The sequence below is a fragment of the Symsagittifera roscoffensis genome, chromosome 7 (assembly GCF_963678635.1).
Source record: "Symsagittifera roscoffensis chromosome 7, txSymRosc1.1, whole genome shotgun sequence".
NCBI lineage: Eukaryota > Metazoa > Xenacoelomorpha > Acoela > Convolutidae > Symsagittifera > Symsagittifera roscoffensis.
In genome coordinates, this window is record NC_087068.1 from 15,516,238 (window position 1) to 15,540,471 (window position 24,234).

At 39.7% G+C, this 24,234-nt stretch overlaps 1 protein-coding gene across 1 annotated transcript in view; it reads right to left on the bottom strand.

Annotated features, from left to right (window-relative positions):
- The window catches only part of LOC134851639 (innexin-7-like), a 73,605-nt gene that overhangs the window by 2,457 nt on the left and 46,914 nt on the right, over positions 1 to 24,234 (bottom strand). The window contains exons 7-10 of the mRNA XM_063867812.1: positions 2,082 to 2,208; positions 1,219 to 1,424; positions 953 to 1,009; positions 562 to 662 (exon numbers count right to left, since the gene is read on the bottom strand). Coding sequence (XP_063723882.1) covers positions 562 to 662; positions 953 to 1,009; positions 1,219 to 1,424; positions 2,082 to 2,208 — 491 coding nt within the window. The remainder of the gene's footprint in view (positions 1 to 561; positions 663 to 952; positions 1,010 to 1,218; positions 1,425 to 2,081; positions 2,209 to 24,234) is intronic.

A 24,234-nucleotide genomic window follows, 5' to 3' on the forward strand; every position in this document is an offset into this window, starting at 1 on the left:
TATTAAATTTTTCATATTTTTCAATTTTTACCCATATTAAAGTTTTCATGCCATCTTTGTGTATCCATCAAAATGTACACTCGTGTTTAATTCCTTCCAAATTCGTTACTCTTTGAAGGAGAGTGTGACTAGGGATCGACAGCAAAGAGCCGCAAATTAATTTAATCAAGCATGTTCAGTCATTCTAAAAGATTTTTTTTCTACTTTTTTAAGAAATTTAAAAATTTTACTTTATTTTTTTTTACTTTTTTAAGAAATTCTTTTGTACTTCGTATCCTTTACCCCTTCTGAACCAGCAATGAAAAAAATGCATTATTTAAAAAAAACGGCGTAGGAAATTTATGAAAATAGGAGTTTGAAAAAATTGCCATTTTTAGCAGCAAATTTCAAAAGGCTTTTGCCCAAATGATCATTTTCATTGAGACGGGCGATCTTGCCACCAACCAGTGAGTATTTCCTTCGGTCGTTTCAAAAATAACGCAGTAAAGTACCTACAGAGTTTTTAAGCTTCTAAGTGGCTATAAAATAAAAAAAATGCGTTTAAATTTCGAAGTAATATACCTTCTTCTTCATTTTGGAAGAGAGGAGTGGCTCGAAGATGGAGAACTTGGTGTCGTCCTTGATGCGCAGAGGGGGCAACAAGTCCTCATGTTCAGATCCACCTACAGTTAGAGGGCACAATCGATACATATCAGGTATCGTTAATGGTATGAGACATCATTTTTATGGATATAGTTACAGTTTTGATAATTTTTACGTAAACTGCTTGACAGTGACTTAAGACCTCTCAAAAAACACGCGAAGATGTTAAAAAAGGCAGATTTTTATGCAACTGGTATTTTTAAATGTCCGTTTTAAGAAGTCCACCCTATGAGCAAAAAAGGCGTCCCAAACCATCAGTTCTTTCTTAATCAAACAATCTGCTCGTCGCATTGGAGGCTGATCAACTTACCGATGGAATTGTGAACGGACACTTGCTTTGCATCCATTTTCTTCAGAGACGCCAACACTGAAACATATATCTATTATAATTAAATCCCAGTGATAAGTTCTAAAACTAGCCAAACTCGGGTTAAAAAAACATTATAAATTGAGCGAATAAAAAGTTTGAAAATTTGTAGAAAAAGAAATCCCTCTGTTATCATCATCTTCAGGAGAAACGAACTATCATAAATGAACAAAAAAAAACTTTTTGAACAGAAAAAGCCCAGATGTGACCTCTGTTGTCATCGTCTTCAGTGAGCAGTCCCAGATCCTTGAGCTGGTTATGGTACTCCTCTGCCCTCTCTGTGACGAAGGGGTGGTCCAGGAAGTTCTCCCAGAGAGAGGAGATGATCTCACTGGAGATGAGACAGTTGGTGTTGATGGCGATCAGTCTCATCAGAAACACTCCATCTGGTCTCAGGTAGTGGTGGATGAAGTACCTGCAAATATTTGTATTAATCAAGCCAGAGTAAAAAAAAATCGTCATTTCGATTTAAAAAACTGACGCCTCCAAAACCGATTCTGCACATTCAAAAATGTGTCCCGCCTCGAAAAGTTGTATATACGCGTGCCAGATTCATAAGCTGATCGTAATACATGTTTGGGTAGCAGCTCAGATTTTGAGTGGCAACTGTTTTGTAAGCGAGAGTTTTTCCAAGAAATTAAAACGGAGTTTTTCTGCAAGAAACATCAGTCCATTTTTGATCTTTTTAGACCCAAACCTCTCCTGAGGCTAGAACAAAATTTTAGTTCAAATCAGTCTGAAATATTTTGCTTGTTCATAATACTCAACTTAATAAGTTAAATTGTTCGTTATGATAGAAATGATGAATAATAACAGACATGTTGGCTTATGGTTAAAATCAAAAGTAGATCTAGGACTTTTTTGTCGACCAAATTATTTTTTCGAGCTCTCTTGAAACCAAATAACGGCCTCATACTGATTTCAGGAAAATTTTTCGAAAAGAAAACAAACAGGACGAAAAAGACCGTTTACGGGAACTTTTTGGAAGTTTATGACCAAAACCTGGCGCGCGTTCCCTCTCAAATTTTGTTTTGAATCAAAGAAATGAAAAAAAGAGAGAATAATGACATGCCTCATGAGTTTTTTGGTGATCTTCTTGTGGTGTCGCATCTGGTCCTCACCCAGTTTGCCCATGAGTCTCAAGTGCTTCATGATGTAGTGCTCCCGGTTCCACGAGAAGCCCAGACGCCACAGCCAAGCTAGTCCACAAAACGGACCCATTTTTAACTTTTATCGCACATTTAAGAGCATCTTATTGATTAATATAAACAGCTCCAAATCCATGAAAAGCTTCCAAATTTTGCCTAAAATTGATCGCGAAAGCTCGAACTGAAATTGGGCGTAAAAGGGCATCTATACGAGTTCTAACTGCTTCAGCCAATGTTTGAACTACGAAATAAAATCATCAAAAACATCTGTGTCTTCAGAAGTTGCAACTCCACAGAAAATAAATTGAAGTGGACCTGTTTTCACGCAAAAACAACAAAAACGAAAATATATATACGAAAACTGCCCAGCCATCCTAAAACCACGCGCTCAACTTGGTGTCACCTCTTCAAACCTTCAGAAAATAAATGTATTTAGCGCTATTTTTCTTTTTGTTTCTCAATTGTTAATAATTTCAATTGTTTTAAAAGCTTCATTTCACTTTTCTTTCACTTTTTGAAGATATAAGCAAAATGTCTTCTAAGAACCGCGTCAATTTGTTTTTCAAAATTGAAACGTTAAAAACCAATGCTTCAAGCGAACAAATTCTTCGATAGGTTTTTCTAAAATGCCAACAAGAGCCATTTTGTACAGACGCGTCTGAGCTGCAGGTAAATCTTATAGAACATTAAAATTAAAAGTTATTTGTTGAGAATTTTTCAATATTGCTGCCGATTTTTGCGCTATTAAGAACAGAGCGCTTTCTCACCTTTCTAGGATCATTATATGGGTATTTTCCATAGCTCATGGAGCAAAATATTGCTCCCATAATACTAAAACTACAGTTATGGGGGCTATGATTTTGTATACTAGACTGGGAGCCATAATGAGAAAGACCCAAAAACATCTCGTGTGTGCATATGTGCGGTATTGTTCATTATTTTTCTCCTATTAATATTATTATTATGCTGAACCAAAACAACTGATTTTTTGTATAATGAACAGCATTCGTTTTGGTCGCATATCTTGAGCGAGGAGAAAAAAGCAAAATATTGCACGGAATGATTTTTGCAGCGCCTTTTTGTTGAGCTATCAAACCAAAGGTAATAAAAAGCAACAAGTGTCTGTCTACTCGACTATTTTTTTTAAAATCGTATCGTTTTTCAGATGATTTGAACACCTGATTAAGTCAAAACAATTTTCTGCGAAAAGTTTGAAAAGTTTGTGAAAAAGTTTTGAAAGTTTTTCTGATTTTTGTTGATTTTTTTTTCGATGAAAACTTTTTTCGAAATTGCCTTAATTACTGTGTCCATCACTTAGGTCTAAGTTCAAGACTCCCATTCAATTCTTCTTATCGCAACAGGAACAAAATTAGAAAAAAAACGAACTTGTGTTTTTTAGTTTTTTATATTAATGTCCAATTTTTCTGTGATACTTTCACAGCAAACTTCTAATCTTGTTGTTGGCGTATTTCGTAACTAATCTATAACTTATTGTTTTTTTTGAAAACTGTAAATATAGCGAGATTTATTCATAACTATCTAGAAAGTATATGAAATTAATCTTTATTCAAACTGGCTTGCAAGGAGGAGTTCTTATGCCAGATGTAATTTTTCCATCTGTGAAATTTTCTTCAAAAAATTTTCTACTCTAATTTAGAGTTTTAAACTAAAATTTTTGGTTGAGCTGCACTTTTTTGCTCATTTTTTATGGTTTTGATAAAGTTTTAAGATATCCCACGTTCAGAACTTTGATATTTTGGTACTAACAAATTTAAGATGTCCGGACCAAAAATGGATAAATAAAATTTAAAACAGAGGGCTCTTTGAGAGCCAAATGTGCCGAATTAATTTGAATCTAGGAAGGCGCGGGCAACATATTTGTTTTTTTTACATGAGCTTTTAAAATAAAACTCTGTTTGTTTTGACCTAAGTTTTCTATGTCTGAAATTTTTTATTGGCAATTTTTCTTGCACCAGTTATGGAAAAGTTTTTTTCTTTGTAAAATTGATTAAATCATTTTAAAGAAGTTTGTAAAACTTTGTTGGCCTTAAATTTTTTGAGAAGACATAACAGAAACTTGCAAGCTATAGTGCTTTTGAAGAAAATTGATGATTTATCACAACTTATTTCATCATTGTCCAAATAAAGTTGAACCAAACAATAATCTATCAATTTTGCTTTCTGTTTTTAATATCGAGGTTATTGCAGCGACAAAAGACTGATTAATGAGGTGTGAACTAATGAAAATTGAGTGATAGTTCCAGTAGTTTCACCAACTAATCTTAACAAGAATCGGGAAGTGATCTTTAGGTTTAAGAAAGATAAATTTCCGTTCAGTTACAAAAAATCACCAATACCCCGCCTTTCAAACTAGGTGGTTCCTAGTAGAAAGTCTCGTAATTTTGCAGTTTTTAAATTTCCCAAGTTGTTCGTCAAAGCATCTGCAGGCATGTTTGCTGTTGGTAAAATTGTTATGACACCTTCTTCTGTTGAACTAAATCCCGAAGAAAGTGAAGTTTTTACTATGAACAATTTAAGTTTGGTTGTCAATGAACACTCCCAAAGGCCTATTAGATATTATGCCTAAGTCGCCAAGTATAGCCTCTAAATGAATTCTTTCCTTTACTGTTTCAACCACAGCATTGCGTTCTGCTTCTGCTGTTGAAGTTGATACACAACGCTGGAGTCTGCTATACCAAGTTTTTACACCTGAGTTATCACTGAGCTTGAAACAATATCTTGAGGTACCTCTTCTTTTGTCTATAGTTCTAGCCCAGTCAGCATCCGAATAGCCAAAAGAATCAACGCCTTATCCCTTCTATACACTAAAGGTAAATTTTTTTGTTCCTGGCAGATATCGTAGACAATTTTTCCTGCGTTCCAATGTTTTTCACCTGGGTTTTTTTTCAAAAGAACTTAGAGGGTTTGCTGCAAGGCAAATGTCGGGTCTACTTGATAAACCTAAGTAATTTAGGCAAACAACAAGTCCTCGATAGTCACATTTCTTCATACAATCTTGTTTTATGCTACCTTCTAAAGGGCAATCTTTTTTTTTAGCCAGTTTTTCGATTTCAACAGGAGGGATTGTTATCGGTTTTGCTTCGGTCATCTGGAATCTTGATAACAATTTCTTAAAGTCTTGATAACGTAGTCACAAATTCTTCATTTTTCATCCGATTGTTTATTTGTTGAATTTATTTCATTTTTGTAACAATCAATATGGAAGCCTCCAAGGTCGGAGTTGTAAAAAGATTCAAAGGTGATAAGAAAAGTCATTTTGATCCATGTACAATTTTCTCCATTAAAATTGTGTTACTAGATCAAAAAACACAAATGTACGTTAATTTTTTTTGAAATTTGCAAACAGCATCATAATATCTCGATACCAGGGCTCGGTGGTTAAGTGAACCGATTCGAAGCAAACCGAAGAAACGAACCATTAGATTAATCTCGCGGGTCGAGGAGGCAGTTTTATGCTTTGAATTCTATAGTCCCAATCAATCAAGATTGGGATCAAAAATACACAGTCCCAACGATTTGAAGTCCTGGTAAAGAAAGTGCCTGAACAAAGAACAAAATTTGAATGTAATCAGGATAGTCTGAACAAAATTTGCAGGTCTTTATACTCCGCCCAAAGACCCCACGGGTCAAACCGGATTCTTTTTAATCCACACGATCGGGACATACCAGTTTTAGGTGTGCAATTGTACCAATTGTTCATCTCGTTGTTTATCTTGTTCTGAAAAACAGTTTAAGTATTTGAACTTTTTCAGAAATTGAATCAATAACCAAAGCAAAAACTTATGAAACCGAACCGAACTGACATTAAAAAACCGACTCAATAAAAAATTTGTATTCAAATTTCAAAAACTTCCTTTCAAAGTATGAAAAAGATAATTAAAAACTCCATTTTCAGCAAATAGGGTTATCAGGGGCGGATTTAGGGGGGAGGCTGGGGGAATGGGGCGTACGCCCCCCCTCTCAGGGATTCGACCCCCTGCCGACCCAAAGGGTCCCCCCTTTGATAATTTTTCAGAAATCCATTTTGGGCCGACCGACCCTAAAATTTTTCTAGAAGCGCCTTTGGCGCCAATATATACTAACTTTGAGGGGGAGCGCGCGCCAAAAAAAACCGCGATTTTTTTGTCAAAATTTTTTAAAAAGTGCCCAAAAGTGATTTTTTGACTGTTTTTTCAAAAATTTGCCGGCGGCGCAGAAATTTTAGCCAAAATAGGGGCAAAACAGTGCTTTGGGAGAGCTCGAAAAATCAATTTGGTCGACCTAAAAAAAAAGATCGTCAAAATTTTCGAATTTTTTTTGAAAATAAGACCCCCCGCCTCGAGAAAATCCTAGATCCGCCTCTGAGGGTTATATAAGCAGAAGTCAAGTTCTTGGTTTAAAGAACCAGTTAAATCATGGCGATGGTTTTTTGAAGTAATAGATTTTTTTTCAGTTTCAACTTTCGAATAAAAAAAAGGAAAAAATATGAATTTTATGGATTTTGAGATTATTCGTACCGTACCTTCTGAAAAATAGACTGGAATAATTTGAGCTAGAAAGAATTTAACCGGATTCAGCTATTTGTAATTTATTTGCTAACCGTCTCTTACTTATTGATCAAAACTAACATTGAATTAACGTTTGCGGTGATTTGAGCAAACAAGTTATTTGCATAAAGCTTTATCAAATATCTGTCGCCAGAATTGAGTATCATTGTTGGCAAAGCTAACCGATTTGGTAATTCTGTTGCTTTTTGCTGCCTGATTTGCTTAAAACACGTTCAACTAATTTTTGAAAATAAACAGCTTCTCTTTCTATGTGCTGAACAAATTGGCAGCGGAAAACGACTGCTACAGTGCTGATTTAAATTATCCGGACAAAACGAACAAAACTTGAATTTTCAAACGCGTTTTTCTTAAATTGGGTTAAGATTAGACAAAAAGTGAACAGAACAAAAGTTGCTTTGAATTACGCTGAAACTACTTTGTTAATTGATAAAAATATTATATCATTAGAAGCTTCTTACGCAGCCCAACAAAGTTTAAGAAGGGATAAATCTCCAAAAACCAGTATAAGAGAAAAAATTTTCACTTGATAATCAATAAATGTGATTTTTACTATATAAAACCCAGAATCTCTGTCTAAAACAAATTTCAAACAATTTGCGCCAATTTTGGAGATTTAAACCTTCTTAAACTTTGTTGGGCTGTGTAAGAGGCTTCTAATGATATAATATTCTTATCAATTAACAAAGTAGTTTCAGCATAAATCTTGATAATTGAAAAAAGCCCATTTTTGGGGTAAAATTTTTGTTGAGAATTTCGGAGAAAAAATGGAACCATATTAATTCTGGTGAAAATCTAAGCAAGTTTTGTTCTGTTCACGTTTTGTCTAATCTTAACCCAATTTAAGAAAAACGCGTTTGAAAATTCAAGTTTTGTTCGTTTTGTCCGGATAATTTAAATCAGCACTGTATTTAAAGAGCGTAAAGCCACAACTCGCAACAAAAGAGAACCTGCAATAAAAGACAATTCGCAATAAAAGATAACTCGCGATATACCCACCGCCGCAGTTCGCGCCAACGTGTTGCGAGCTTGCCATTAGAGGGTAGTACTTGACACAAAATTTAGAGCCGGTTATTGGCGCCAAGCGGCGACGGGCGCGTAGCGCGCCCACCGGCGACCTTAAACCGAGAATATAAAACTTACAATTAGCTTCAAAAACTTGCCAGTTGTCGCTTTCCTTAAATTGTGCGAGTTGTCTTTTTTGCGAGTTGTCTTTTGTTGCAAGTGGCATAAAAATCACATCTTAAAACTATGGCAACTGGTGGTGCGTTTGAGGATTTAGAATGTTCAATATGCCGGGAAACTTTCCTCGATCCCCGCGCACTTCCTTGTGGACATTCATTCTGTGGCCCTCCGAGAAGATGTTTGGAAGGAATTAAACACGACAATGACAGAGCTTCGAAATGCGCTATTTGCAAGGAAGTGTTCCAAATAAGTGCGAGTAATCTTAAGCCTCTCTACGGAATCCGAGAAGCCTTTAGCGCTTTGGCACTCGAACAAACCACTTCGGAACTTGGGAGCGATTGTAATCATCATATATCAAGAAGAAAAATGTGGTGTTCTGATTGCAGTGTCCAACTGTGCGGTGCATGTGTAGACGAGTTCCATTTTGATCACAGTCTTAAGAGTTACAGGGCTACTCTGATTAACAAAAAGGAAGAAACTGAAATCGCTTTATCGGGACTCGAAAATGTTGACCTGATAGAATTTCAAATCGCCAACGAAAGAAAGGAGCTTCAGAAAAAACAGAATGATTTTCAAAAAATTAAAAGTATAAAACTAGAGATAAACAAATTTGTGGATGGCAATGGACACGGACCACTGAGCAAAAATCTGTCAAAAAAATTGTGTTCCAATAATTTCAAGGATCAACTTCAGCAAATTGGGGAACAGTTGAAACCATTTGAGTTCACAGTACAAGTTGAAAAGAAGAAATGCGATATTTCAAAACCCTATTGTTCGCTGGGCTATAATTTTCAAATTCAAGTTGTAATTCCAAATAAAAATCAGGCATATTTTGATCTGGTTGTTACACCTGCGGTGTTACTAGATATAGCTTCTTCCAATATAAAAATAGATTATCAATTAGTTCTTGTTAACTCCGATGCATCTAGAAATATAGAGACTAATGTTCTCCGTTACGAGCATGGTATTAGAACAGGTGTGACCTCTCGACCTGGAAATGCTTTTACGCCTCTCTGGAATTGGGAAAAAATTACACATCCTCCTAGTGGATTCATTAGCGAGTTTTCAGCACTAACAGTTAAAATTCAAATACAAAAACTGATCTTATCCAAACTCAAACCCTAATCAGGATTCTGTTTTATATAACATTTATTTAACAATTAAATTCTCTTTTTTTTTAATGTTCGAGTAGCTAAAAAAGTGCAAAAACAGGCTGTTAATGTCAAAGTTGCATGTAGGGAAGTTTTGAGGATTTCAACCAATTGGCTTTATCGTATCATTTTTCTCCGGAATCGTGATCGTTTTTACTGGGAAAAGTTAACACTTTTCTGTTTTTGGTTGGCGGTACATCAAAATGCGTATTAGTTTTCAATTTAAGAACCTTTTTTTTTCACCTCTGCAAAGTTTTTTTATGTTTGAAATGAATGCAATGTTTCTTTCAAGGCGATGTCGAACTTAATAGGAATCCTAAAAGTCGTGTGAGTACATTAGAAGTTTTTGTCGTTTATAAAAACTTTCATTACGAGGCCAAACTGTTTACTGGATAGGCGCACAATTTTTTCTCTGTATGTTCCTGGATTCCTGTCATACCTCAACGTATGAGCGTGAGTATAAGGATGCGAAACGGATTGATAAACATAGTCTTTATGTGGTTTTGAATAAAACAGCTGTTGTTCAGAAACATAAACTATCGTCTGACACTTGCTCATGGACATTAGTCAGCATGCAGCCGTATCAAGGTCAACTGATCAAACAAAAGATAATAATAAATATGTTAATCAAATTAGTGAATAACAACGATAATAAGTTTATCGATCCGTACCGGGTGACACTCTGTCTTCTCTAGAAATTTTAAGTTTCAATATTAAGAGTTCTATAGTCCTTTGAGGACTCATATGCATTTTTTCCCTCTTGTCCATTGTTCGCTATTTCATTGGTTCCTCTTCTTCTTCTTCTTCTAGGCGTTCGGCTCGTTCGAGCCATGCCCTCTCCCCCTGCATCTGTCTGTGTGTTTGGCCATGTTTATCGCCGACAGTGTCCTGTTGCATTTGCTACATTCCTTCTTCTTTGCTATGTATTTTCTGGGTTTTTCAGCTTCTTGAGGGTTACAGACTTTGACGTGATTTTTGTATGGACCTTCTGTCTTCCATGTTTTCTGGCAACGACTGCACGTGAAAGAGTGCGAGGCTTCGGTGTGCATTCTCTTTATGTGAATCTTTAGTCCCCCTACCGATTTGCAAACCTTTTCACATATGTCACACTGTAAGTTCGTCGGGGGGAGATCGAAATTCCTCTTCTCTCACTTTTCTTCCCCATCATGGCGATTCCCTTGTTGGTACTCCCATTTCTCCAAGTGGTCCATGCGTATCTTGATTCTTCTTTTCCATTCTTTTCGGTCTAAGGCAAATTTAGGGGCTTCGGTCCAGTTAATTCCGGCCTCCTTGAGCAACTTCCTCCAGTAGAAAATAGTTTTCTGTTTGTAACCTGGTCGCTTCTGGATTTCCTCGAGGCTGCCCAGCCACCCTAACACCGCCATTTTAACCGTCCTTGCGTTGCTCATTCTTATTATGTGGCCTATCCGCTCTAATGTACGTTTCTTGATCTTCCATCTCAATGATCTTATGTCGTACATGTTCCGGATGTCCTGCATATTAACCCCCTCATAATGCATTTGTTTCAGCGGTGGACCCTTTTTATTACTCCAGAGATATCTATACCTTTTATCTATCCACGACTGAATATTATTGATCTCTTGGTTATACCACGGCCGAGTAGCGCAATCGAATAGGAGCCCACTTTCGACACATGCTTGCACCACTTGTGCTTGTTTCTTTCTGGGAAATTTACTTTTCAGAAGTTGCGAGCGGCATTTTGCCCATAGGTATCCAGCTCGCTTTTTTCTATTCATTAGGTCTTTTTTTGGACCTAGCCAACAACCCAACATGCGTATTTCTTCTGCTTCTTCTGATCCAAATAAAGCCTTTTCTTCTTTGTCTGTGTTGTTCTTTTCCTCAAATTTCTCCATGACTTCTTTGATAATGTTAACGCCCTCTTCCAGCTCTCTTTGCTCGCCGATGATAGTGGTATCATCTGCGAACAAGGATATGGTTATGTTAACAGTTTGCATCTCGCTATTTGACTTTTCGATCTTGTTTATATCCGAAATATTGCTGCCTGGTATCCATCGCCATTTTATGCCCGTCTGTCCAAGTTTCGCGTCTGATATCTTTTTCCGTTCATTCTCCGCTATGCGCATTACCACTTGGTGATAGATATTGAATAGACATGGCGATGTCGAGCAACCCTCCCTGAGACCCCGTTCTGGGATCCATTCCTCGCTATCTCCTTCCTTCCCTTTCACTTGGTAACTGGTTGCCTCGTGTAAATCTGCTAGGGATTCTAGGAAGGGTCCTTTCATCCCGTAGTTTCGCAGGATTTCCCAAAGAGCTGGTTTGTTCACTCTGGGATACGCTTTACGTAGGTCCAAAAGCCTTGCTTCGGGGTCAGTATGTTCAATTTGAGGCAGGTTCCAGATTGCTCGCCTCTTCTTTAGATCGTCTGCGTCTTCTGTTATTCTGACCAGGATTTGTGTTGCATCCGCAGTCGACCTTCCGGCCCTGAAGCCGCTTTGATTGTCATCTAGAAGATTTAGGCGTTCTGTCCACTTTCTTAGTCTTTTGGACAGAATTCTTGCTAGGATCCTGCTGCCCATGGCCAATAGGCAGACTCCTCTATAGTTGTTTACATCATTTTTTCCGCCCTTCTTATGTAGGGGTACTATTTGTCCGTTCTTTAGGATTTCGTCCCATGTCGGGGCGCGGAATAAGAACATCTTTTTAACCATGGCCACTATTGCTGATTTAACATGTGGGCTGGCCAATTTGATGTACTTTATGCGGACATTGTCTTTTCCGGGCGCGGACTCCCTTATTTCACTGATGCAGTCCTGTATTTCCTTATCCGATAGGGTCTCATTTAGCAGGTTATTTTCTTCGATATACTTCTTTTCCGCTCTGTGATCCCTCATACGTGCAACAGTATCCATTAGAAGCTGAGGGCTGATTTCATATATGTTTTTCGATACTCCTTCGAAGTGGGCTTTGAATTCATCAGTTGTGAGTGTTGTGCCAGTATCCGGTTTCCTATCTCTGCCGCCTAATTGGCGTAGTGTTCGGTACATGGTGCCCATATCTCCTTTGATGTTGGCCTGTTGGCATTCGTCTAGGATTTTATCCCACCATTCACGTTCTAATTCTTTCAGCTTCCCCTTCATTTTAGCCCTTGCTTTCCTAAGGTTGTCCCTATTACGCAGTATATCTTGGAGTGGACGGTCCTTCTCTAAGGATTCGTTTCTATCTTTCACGGCCGAAGCTATGGAATTATGGAGCTGTGACAGCTCATCTTCGTGGCCGATCGTCCACGGATTCGCTATCTGCCTGGTTCTCTTTCCACATACCTTTAATGCAGCTTGCGTTAGCGCTGTCGCTGTTTCGCTCCATGAGCTATCCTCGTCCACCTCCTTTGTCTCGGTCTCCTTTTGGAATTTTAGAGCTGTCCGCTCAGTACTCAATTTCTCCCAGTTTATTGCTGGTTTCCGTGCTACTCTTGTTGGTCTGGACCTCTTTGGGATTTTTAGGTGGAGGGATACCGGCTTGTGGTCCGATAGCGTTAGCTCCTCGGTAATTTGTATCCTTTTTGCATGCCTGTGCCTTTCTCCTCGCCTCATTATAAATCCGTCCAGCTCATACCATCTGCGGTGGCTGTGGTTAAACCAAGTTCCCCTTTTCCTAAGGTTAGAGAAAGAGTTTATCCATTGGAGATCGTGCGCTACACACCAATCGAGGAGGTCTCCTCCTGCTTCGGTTGTTGGCGTGGTTAGACCATACCTTCCATTTGTTTCGCAGGCTCTCTCCCTTCAATGTGAGCATTATGGTCCCCTCCAATTATTAATACCTTGGTCTTGGGGGTTCGGGCTACTTCATTTTCTAGGCAGTGTCTATATTCTTCTATTCCTTCGACCCCGTTACTCCAAAGTGGTTGGTAAACTGATATAATTTTCATACCATGTACCTCTATGGCGGTAGTGCGCTCCGAGAAACTTTTCTTTTGGCCTTCGCTGATCCAGGACTTGAGGGCCTCGCCACTGAGAACTATACCGCTACGTTGGGAGTGTATAACAACTGTTTGTTCACTATCTTCACCTAACCATATCACTCCTTTCGATTTTGATCGAAGCTCTGATATTAAGATTATTTCCCATCTTTTGCCTTGTGCATACGTAATTACTCTCTTCAGTCGGTTTCTGTTTCTTTCGTGGACTGATAACCCTTGTAGGTTCCATGCTGTTACCGTAATACTCGGCTGCCCCTCGGGGGGAGTGGGTAATCTTCTTTGTCTTCTCTTCTGTCTGCGAGCTTCCCGGTGTTCTTCAGTGGGGCGTCTCATTTTTCTTCTCCTTGTTTTCTCCCCTTTGTCCGAGTCTTTTTGCCGCAGAAGATGTTGCGCGGGGTTTTCGCAACTGTCTATGCCCCTGGTTTCTTCTTCTTCAGGCTCCTGTCCGGGATGGAGGCAGGGACTCTTCGGTTCCTCTCTTTGCGGGAGCTCGTTTGTCAGTGTTGGGCCCTGCGCGGGGTTGTCGCAGGTATTTGTTCCCCTCGGTTCACCCTCTGCTGACTCCTGGTCGAGGTGGGGCCAGGGAGCTTGTTCCCTTGGTTCCCTTGTGTCTGTTCCGTTTGCTTCCTTTGGCTCCTGCGCGGGGTTTTCGCAGGGTTTTTCTCCCCTCGTTTCAACCTCGGGAAACTCCCTGTTAGGGTTCGACAGAGCGGAACTGCATTTGGTGCACTCAAATGCACATCGGTTGGCTTTAGCTAGCTGTTTGATCTCTTGCCGGGATAGACCGCTACATCCTTGGTGTATCCATTGTTCGCACCATGTGCATTTCACGCTGTTGCTTGTTACTTTCTTCCTGCATTCTCCGCACAGCGTGGGTCCCGGATTCTTCTCAACGTCTCCGGCCCTCGTTATTAGCTGACCCAGATGGGCTAGTCCCGAGTCAACGACAAAAAACCTGACACACTCGAACCTGGGGGAGGTTCTGGCCACAATGTTGTTGTAAGAGGTGCTCTGACTGGCTGGGTCTTCGCCACTCTGTTGGCATTCCGGGGGGTTTTGGGTCCTCGCCGTTCCCGGTTTGTTCCCTTCCGTTCCGAAAATCCTGTGTGTTCTTTGCAGCACAGATAACTCGTGCGTTTCCCGCTTGTCCCGCTCGGAGGGCACACACGCACAAGCTTCTTTCATTGGTTCCTCCACTTCTTGATTGTTGTTATCGTCTACGAGTTTTTCGTGTTCCTCTTGTGTGGCCTCCTTGTCCGTGATTTTGTCCGCTTCGTTGCTGCTTTTCTTTTTTTCGATATATAAGATATCCATTTTGTTCGGGCTTTCATCTGACGAAGTGAGGTCGATAACTTCGTCCATTTCTTTCGCCTTGTTTTTCGGGCTGATTGCCACCAGAAAATTCATGAACGCATGATATCCTGGTGATTTGTCCGCGAAGCCCAATTCCTGAATGAGCGACATGAGGCTTGGTTTCGTCGGTGGGTACATTTGATCCGATGGCGAATCAATGCTGAAATTCACAGGCTTTTTGTGTGTGGCTGACTCCTCAATGGTATTTATCGGGATAGGGTCCCCAAAAGTTTTTGCCAAGATTGAGTGACGTTGGCGAGTGGTTCGTCTCGATGGTGCCATAATCCCTGAAATTGAAGTTGTTGTTGGCTGTGTTTTCTTTTGGGTAATCCTTTTTGGCGATGGTTCGGCCGCTTCTGAATTTGACGACTTGTTGCTCTCCGTGCCACTATGGATGATCGTTTCCGTGGTCGGGCTGGAGTATTTGTGCTTTTCTTCAGAGAAGAAAGACTCATTCCTCGCGGTTTATCGCAGGGACGTCCAACCGTCCTCTTTTTCGTTGGTTTGCGCCGCCGTTTAGCTGGGCTGTTGTGTTTGTTACTCTGCTCCTTTAGCGTTGTTTGCTCCTTTCTTGTCAATTTTCTTGTCAGCCCTGATTTTTCATCTTCCCGGAACATACTATGTTGAGGCGCTGTTGGATCCTCGTTGTCTAAAAAACGAAGATAAGGCCCTGATCTTCGTGCCAATTTGTAAGCTTCGTAGTCACTCAACCGTGATGGTCGACACGGTCCGTAGATTAAAGGATTATGTACAAAAGCAACCCAAATATTTCTCAAAAGTCTAGGTCAGTTACCGAATGCCTGTACCCATGCTGTGTGTGGTGTGTATGTTAAAATTTTTCCGTCGGTTGTTTTATATTTTTGTTAGAATGTTTTGGGATCTTTTACTTTGGTTGCCACTCGGATCGTCTTTATTGCCACTTGGTCTAATCGTTTGCTAAAAGTTTTTGTCTGTGGGTGTTTGTGTTCCTTTATACCTATTGTTTCTTTTATCTATTTTTATTGCTACGTTACGTTTGCGTTTCGCACATGGTGTTTGTTTTGATTCTTGTCTGCTCCAATTGGTTGTGATGGAGTTGCTGTCGTTTGTTGATAGAAACTTCCTCCTCCGACCAATGCTGGAAGTCGTGCATGATTTCAGTTACTAGAGGCGGCTTTGTGAGGTTCTTTCGATCTAAACATGCGTGTTTTGCATTTTCCCAGTTAAGATTGGTAGGTGAACTAGTTGTTGCCAAGCCTGACAGAGGAGTATTTGGTTTTCTGCCCATGTGTGCTTCAAAACGTGAAATTTTGGTTGCACCATGTGGTGTTATGCGCAAAGTTTTTATTATTTCAGCAACGTCCGATGCTAATTTGTATGGTGTATTCGCTGGATCTCTTCTCATAACCCCTAGATGACGTTTCAAGGTTTTGTATCATTCTTTCTACCACCCCTATGGCTCTATCATCGTCAACCGATGCCAAAAGTAACTTAATATGATTTGTGTTACAAGAAAGTTCAAATTTTTTTGCTCCAAATGTTTGTGCTTGATCACATCTTAGCCGACGGGGTACTCCATTATTTTAGACATACCGTTGCGTGAATTTTATGGCGATATCTGCTGTAGTTGTCGGAACAATCTTTGCTGTCGGAAGCTTTGACCATTTTTCTATAGCAACGAGTATGTAAGCATCCTTATTGAATTCATTGGGAAGGGACCCGGCAAAGTCAAATTGTACTTCCTCATTTGGTTCTACTATCGAATCCACTTGGAACGAATGATTTTTTCCTATTATTGGTTTGAGGTTTTTACCTTGTTCTGTACAGTGCTTGCAATTTTTCGCCGTCTGGACGATTGATGATGGGTGTGTCAAGTGTGTCGATTGATCCCTGGGTGTGCCAAGCGTATGCTTTCCAGTATTGTCTGGCGCAGCTATGTTGGTATAACGATGCGTTCGTCAATCAGCAGACAGTCCTCCCGCACATGTATTCTGTAACGGACATTGAACCAATATTGTCCGTAGGCGGATTTTATCGCTTCCCAATCCCGCTTTTTAACAAAATTGATGAGCGGTCTGAGATTCTTGTCCTTTTTGGTAGCTGCGGCGATGAATTTGACCCCCAGGACCTTCTGCAATCGATGTCAGAACAGCGGTGTGTCCTCCTCTGCTTCCGTCATTGTTGTCTGATTAACGGTTGTTACTAACCCTTCTGTTAAGTCATGGTGGCTAGCTTCCGGTTGTGTGGCTTGTGTTCCTGACATCGTGGGCGGTTCTTCATTAGGGGCACATTCCTCCTGGCTTGCGATGTCGTAGTTTATTCTATTCACGAACACCTCTCGTGTCTCCGACCGTTCCTCCCAAATTCTGTTCGGGTTCCCACCAACGATTTATCGTTGTCCGTTTGTATTGCCATTGTTGTCTTCATTTTGGGGATGTGCTGTTTTGCTGGTAGTGGATTTTCTTCAGTAAAGGTTATTGTCGAGAAGTTTTTGACTGGTGGTGGCCTTGAGGAGGTTAATCATCTGGCGTTCCTTGACGTTTATTTGTGTAGTTGCCGATGCCGAATTGTTGGCTGTTGCTTTCTTTTTCATTGGTGGTCGTTTGTGCGACTGAGGATCTGAGAGGCTTTCCTCCCTATCTGATGTCCCTTGCCACTTGATTACTTTTCCTCCTTTCGACCACGTGGGCTTAGTGATTTCACTTCGTCCGGAAGGAATCCGCCTTTGTATTGATTGAGGTCCGGTTTTCTATTCATAATCGGATGTCTGTGTATGAATTTGACAAAATTTGTTGAATTTTTGAAAGAAACTGATCTAGTTTTTGATCTAGAGCGGAACTGATCTAATTTTTGTTTTTGCAATTGACCGCTTGCGGAACTTTCGAGAGATTGCTTATTCAAATCAAGTTTTGAAGTGTTAATTGGTGTCTTTTTATATTCAGCGCGCTTTTTGATCAGCTGACACGGTGCCAGATTCTGATTGGCAAACTCATCAGGCATGACGTTGTCAATCACCTCCAAGTTATTTATGAATGTATTAATTGATGCCACAACAAAATCCTCTTCATACTCGCTTGGGGGTGTTGCCAATCCAACTGAAATTCGTGACATATAATCTTTTAGTCCCATTTTGTTACCAGCTAAGCGTTTGATATCGAATTTAAATAGACTCAGTCGATCATTTCATCTGGTTAATCTACTTTGACTGGTTTTGGCTCTTTCGCTTGCGTTTAAAGCGCTGATTGAAGCTTGGTGGTCTGTGATGACAGTGAAATGTTTCCCGTACATATATTATCTGTAATTTTCAGTTGCCCACACTACACCGAGTAATTCGAGTTCGTTGACTGAATACTTTTCATCGAGGGAATTTAAAAATCTTGAAGCATAAGCAATTGCCACTCAACCTTCTGGCGAATATTGTTTGAGTGACGCCCCTTATCCTGATGTAGAAGCATCAGTTACTATACGTGTTTCTAGATGTTGATCAAAATGTTTGTTTTGTGTTATTCCAGATATCAATTTTTTAATGTTTTCAAATGATGTTTTGTGTTCCGCTTTCCAGTTAATTGGTTCATTTTTCAGTGTGTTTTTCAATAGTGGCCTCAATGCTGCTGCTGTTTGTGCTAAGTTTTGGATATACCTGGTGAGGTGGTGTATAGACCCCATGAAATTTTTTAGTTGTTTGAGTGTTTTTGGAGGAGAGAGCTCAACTGCCTCTGTTTTTCTTATCAAAGGTGTAGTGCACTCGCTATTCATAGTGTTCCTTAGCAAACTTACATTTGTTCAATGATATGGCGAGATTTTCATCATCTAACTTTACCAGAATTGTTTGTAGTTTTTGTTTGTGTATATCGATTGACCCCTTGGTCACAATCAATGTGTCGTCTAAATATGCGTAGGTGTTTGAACAATTTGTAAGTGTTAGATGGATATCCTTTTGAAATTCGGCTGGTAAATCAGTGAGGCCGCAAAATCCAGTTTGGAACTGGTGGGTTCGTGTAGCGTTGCCACCAATTAAACTGAAATTGCATTGTTCCCGAGTTGGTTTGTCTAACGGGATTTGTGATCACGCGTAGCGCAAATCCAGTGTTGAGAATAGAGTTTGCTGATTACTGTTCGATTTAATCACCTGTGCTTTGTTGTCTAACATTAGATTGATGTTTGGCATTTGACATTTATTCTTATGATTAAATTTGTTTATCTTCTTTGAGTCTAACGCCAATTTCACTGTCTGGTCTTTTTTTACTGTAATCAGGATTGAACTAATGAACTTTCGATCGGAATATTTATCCAGTTTTTTAGGTGTTTTTGATCCATGAGTTTGTTGAGTTCTTTTTGTTCTCGTTCTTGTAGATGAACCGGGTCACGGCGTCCTTTCTGCTGTACCGGAATAAATTTTTTTTTGAATTGGGTCCGCATTACGTGATTTTTTGACTTTCCAACATGAATGCATAGTTGTGGATAGTTATTTTTTACACAATGTTTGATTTCTGGGTTTGATTGTTCTTGTTCACGTATATTCACTACGTTCCCTTGTTTTGGCTTTTCCAGTACTAATCTTATTCCAATTTGTGGGAGGATGTTTTTGCCTATGATGTTTGCTTTTTGGTTATCTACGATGATGAATGGAGCAGCTCCTATTTTCCAGCCTCCTGATTCAATTGTCACTATCAGTCTTCCCTTTGGAACAATTGTTTCGCCATTGTAGCATGCTAAGTCCAAGCCGTATCTTCCGGTGGAATTTGTTTCTGTATTACGGATTTGTCATTTTTTTGTAACCGTCGGCCAGTTTTTTTGTTTAAAAACGACATTGGGCTCCCGGAGTCAGCAATTGCAAATAAGTCTTCTGTTTTTGTGTCCAGTTTAATGATGTGTCGGACAATTTTGTTGCGTGCTTTATATCAAATGCTTCAGATATTGCCACCACCGAAAAATTATTGACGTGATACTCCTCCCAACCTTTTTTCGACGTAAATTCAGCAAACGCGACTTGGTCGAGTTCAGTTCCTTGACTATATGATTCGGTTTCATCTTGTTCCTCTTCGTTGTTACGGTCTCCCAGATAGTTAACAATTCCTGAGCGACAAACTTTGGCAAAATGGCCCCGTTTAGCGCATTTCGAACAAATTTTATCCTTCACGGGACATGATTGTAAGTGGTTTTGTCCGAATTGGTTACCACATTTGTAGCATTGCTTTTGAAAGCTAGAACATTGGTTTATTTTTTGTTGAGGATGACCTCGTGTGTTTTGTTGACCTCAAGTTTCCGCTGCCTCTTCGAGGTACCTGATTGCAAAATTACCTCGTCCCCGTGTGTTGATATAGTGTATTGGTTCCTGTACTGTTGTTGTTATCTGATTTCCGAACGGATTCGTTTTCATTGTGCGGTTGTGTTCGATCCCTTTTTCTGTGCGTATTGCATTCTCATACGCATCTTGTGGGGTTCTTGTTTGTGCGAGTAACTCTTCGGATATATTTTCATTGTGCATGTGTGCCGTAGACTTGTCTCGCACCCACTCGTCCTCTCTGTCCCCGCCATCGGTTCTGGAAGCCAACTCGACCAGATCAGCGTGAAATTGTTACAGGCTTTCCGTTTTCTTCTGTTTTCTGCAGATAAAGTTGTTTCTTTCGAACGCGACAATTCTGGTTGCAACGAATAGGTCTTCTAGTGTCGTAAATAGCTCTCTTGTTGTTACTGCGTGTAGTATGAGACCCGGGCGTTTTTGCTGAATTTAACGCTGGCCCTCGGCTCCAAGGCAACGAAAAATGTAACTTCTTAATTTAGCGTCTGCTTCATCCCATCTGAACGAATTGCATAGGACTCCCTTTTCTCGGGCTTTCACTACGTGGTTTTCCCAACCAACTCTCTTTTCGTGATTGCGGACCTCCAGATTTTTCCTCTGAGCGTCTGTTTCTCCGTTTATTTCGACCTCATATATCGGTTCTGTGGGCTCGACGAGTGGAGGTTTATTTCTTTGAAGAATTTTTACTTCGATCCCGTCTTTGACAAATACTGCCATCTCAAATATCGCTGCCCACTTCGACCATTCCAGTGGTTGCTCGCTTGAGGCTTTCTCCCAGAAAGGGTTGATATTCAGCGGGTTTTTAAGTATACTGCCGACTGTGCCATGTCATGCCTCAAGGCATGAGCGTGAGTATAATGAATCCAAACGGATTGATAAACGTTGTCTTTATATGAATTTGAATAAAACAGCCGTTGTTCAGAAACATAAATTATCGTCTGAGACTTGCTCATGGACTTTAGTCGGCATGCAGCCGTATCAAAGTCAACTGACCAAACAATATATAAATAAATATGTTAATCAAATTAATAAATAACAACGATAATCAGTTTAGCGATCCGTACCGGATGACAATTCCAGAGACAAGTCTTTAATAATGTTAAAAATTTGTCGGAACGATCAAAGGAAAGTAAAAAACAAAAGAAGAACAAAGGGAGCCTCCTTGTTGCGGAACTCGCTTACAATGCACAAAATGCACAGTTTGGCCTCATAATGTTCAGGTTGAAAGTTTAAAAAGATATTTATTAACATGTTTTTGCTGAAAAGTTGCAACTTTTCTTTAAAAACATACGAAGATCAGATGATTCTTCGAAAACTCAGTGAGCGAATTTTTGTGGATGAAACAGTTAACAATCTAGTTCTTCTAAACTCTAGGTGGATCTGTGATTTTGTGGAGGAGCTCGTTTTTTATACCGTTTTTAGAAAAATTTGATGTTTTTTTTTAGGTCTTCTGAAGTGATTTTCCAAGCTCTTTCAAAACATGAGGCACTTTTCTGCAAACTTAGCTGCACCGCAGGCCGAAAAAACATAGTGCAATATTTGCATAAAATTAGTATAAGATGACGCCTTTAGACAATATTTAGAGCCATTCGATGTCATCCGGAAATTGAAAAACGAAGACCATTTGGGCAGTGAGGGAGTCGAATCATCGAAAAATTAAGGGTTCGCCCAACTCCCAAAATTCACCCCTTTTTATCTCTTTTTTTTTGCAAAACTGCTTTCTTGCATTACCGTGAAATAAAAAGCAAAAGTATCTAGCGTGAGTTTTATTGTACAATCATTTCAAAAAAATTTTTGACGTCCAAAGTTTTCAAACAAAAAATCATTCAAATGTTTGATAGCTTTCTGAAAATTTGAAAATTGCATGACAAGCAAATTTGCGACAACTGTTATTTTTTTGTAATCCACGTTTTGTTTCATTCAAAAAATCTCTAAGAAAATTTTCTTTCCTTTTCTCGTTTTTCAAATTCGATGGATAGTTTTCTGCTGTGTCAACAATGGAGGTTATCAGCATGTTTTCTTTTGAAGTATGCACAATTTGTTGATAATCAGATTTTTGTGCTTTAATTCCCCTTAACAACTTGTTGTAAAAATTTTCATAACAAATAAATGGAAGCTCAGACTTTGTTTACTATTGACTTCGCGCATATAGGTATTTTTCAGCCTATTACTGTACAATTCGAGTTACTTTTCATAAAAATTCATCCTGGAACAATCTCTAAAGCCAGGCTTGGCCATGAAAAAAAGGTCAGAACCAAAACCGGTGATTTTTTGTTAATTCACAATTGGAGCGAAGCTGACATAATTAGAACCGAAAGCGCAATTAGAGGGTAGGTGCGTACGACCCCTCCCTCAGGAAACAACAATTCATTGCAGAACGACGCTAAGTTTTCATGAGGGCGCCTTTAGTCAAAATTTTTCCAAACAAGCTAATTAACGAGATTTTAGTTTTCCAAAAAATTAATTAACGAGATTTGAGAGGGCTTGGGATTTCAAATTGGTGCGAAAAAAGCTAATTCGATACTTGAATTAAGACTTCCAGAAAATGCAACTTGATTATCGCTTAGATCAAACGAGATAATGTTTTAGATAACATCCGAAGGTGTCAAACACTCCGAAGGCCAAACACCTGCCAAAAATGTCTAGTATTGAGATGAAATGAAATTATTGACAAAAGGAACAATCAAGAACTAAATAGACTTTGATAACTGATTTAGCACTATGAGATACCCTGTTGTAAAAATAAATGAACTGAACTGGTATTGATTAAGGTAATTTTTAGATCTAGATGAAAAGTTTTTACACACAAATTTCAGATTGACCCCGCCGATATTAGCTCACGTTTCTGCACTAAAGTCTAAGGCACTGACTGATTAACATACTAAGTTTTAAATAAATGTAGCTGAGTTTTCAGTTTATACTCCAAAGTTTCATCATTTTTCGAATACATCAATCCGCTCCCATTTTACTCGTCTCCTTTATCCTGATATCCGCCTCGTGATATATGGTCGATCTTGACCCCGCCCATTTTCGTCACAGCCGTTCGCTTCCTGCTAATTTTCTCGACCCCGTATCACTCCCCGAATTTTGGCTTTAAAATGATAATAGCCTTGGTTTCTTTGGTCGTCTTTTCCCTTCGCCCGCCGTCGTTACCGTTTCCGGATCAGCCTTCAACGTGCGTCGCTCCTTGCCCAGTCTTTTTCTTTGATTTTCCGCTCTCCGTCCTTGCGCCCGTAGTACTCGTTTCAGCTTCCTGTTCAATGGCTGTCCGCTCGGTAATCGCTCGCGCCGTATTCCCTTGACCTGTAACTCCGGTAATGATGCCAATGGCAAGTTTGCTCCAATCCGCCTCAATGCCAACGGTTGGCCGTCACTCTCTGAGTCTGACTCCTCATAGTCAATTCGTCTGCCCTTATTTTTGCTTTTGCTTATTTTCACTTTGCTACTCGTCACCTCCCGTTTCTTCGAGTCCGCTATCTTATTTCGTAATTCCGTTGGTGGTTTTTGGTACAACTTGTTTGGACTCGTTTTTTCGTCGTAGTTGCTTTTCGTACTGAAACTCCGGGTTTCCTAAGCAAGGTAACTTAATTCATTTTAAGCGTATGCGTCCTGTCCGCCACAATTTTGGTATTTTCTGTACCCGCTTAAATTTTCCTTCTCCGGTACTGTGAAATACCTTGCGGGATGGGCCCGCTCCGTCGCCTGGTCCTCGAAAGAATTTTGCCGTCGACTCATCTGCCTGGTTTACTGCTTGTGGTGTCGATAGGGTGAGTGGGTGGTTTCGTCTTTTGTCCCCCCATACTCATTGTCAGACCTCATGTCCCAATTGGTGTCGGCCGGCTTCGGCACTTTTTGTGCTTCGGAATCTTATTCGTCTAAACAGGCAGATTTAGACTTTATAATCTTCGAGCAATTCAAATTTCTTAGCGATGGCTTTTTAGTTAAATTTTGAAGTACGGTTTTCGCCTCCCTTATGTGGTGTGCTTCGAATGACGTTTTTTTAGTGTCGCATTCGGAATAAATCTCAAAGCTCCGAGGGCTCTCTCCACCCTTTTGTCCAACGGTTTTGGTTGTTTCGGTTCCATGCGTAAGTCAGAATGGAGTTTTTCAAGCTCCTAGTTGTTTTTTCTACGCAACTGGTGGCTCAGTGGTCATTAACCGGCGACTGTACAATTTCAATGCCATCGGCATGGCAAAACCTTTCAACATCTTTCGACATGAAAGTTGTCCCTTGTTCAACATGAATCTTCCTTGGCACCCCATGATTATTTATGTATTTTAAAAGAAATTTAAGAATTTTGACCGAATGGTTTGTATTGCGGACCATTGCGGATGACCATCTCAAAAATCTATGAACTGCTACTATCAAGTATTTTTTTGATTCCTGCAGGTTGTTTATGCGTCCCTAAAGTCCAGCTGGACGGCCTCATTAGGCTATTTAGGTTCGGATATTTTGCCTAGGTCCCTTTTAAAACACATAGATTTTAAATTCTTACCGCCGAGTAAACACTCCAGGCATTTTTCTGCAATGGAAGCGATGTTCCGATGGATGTACGGCGTCATTCAATTACCCTTCTCCGC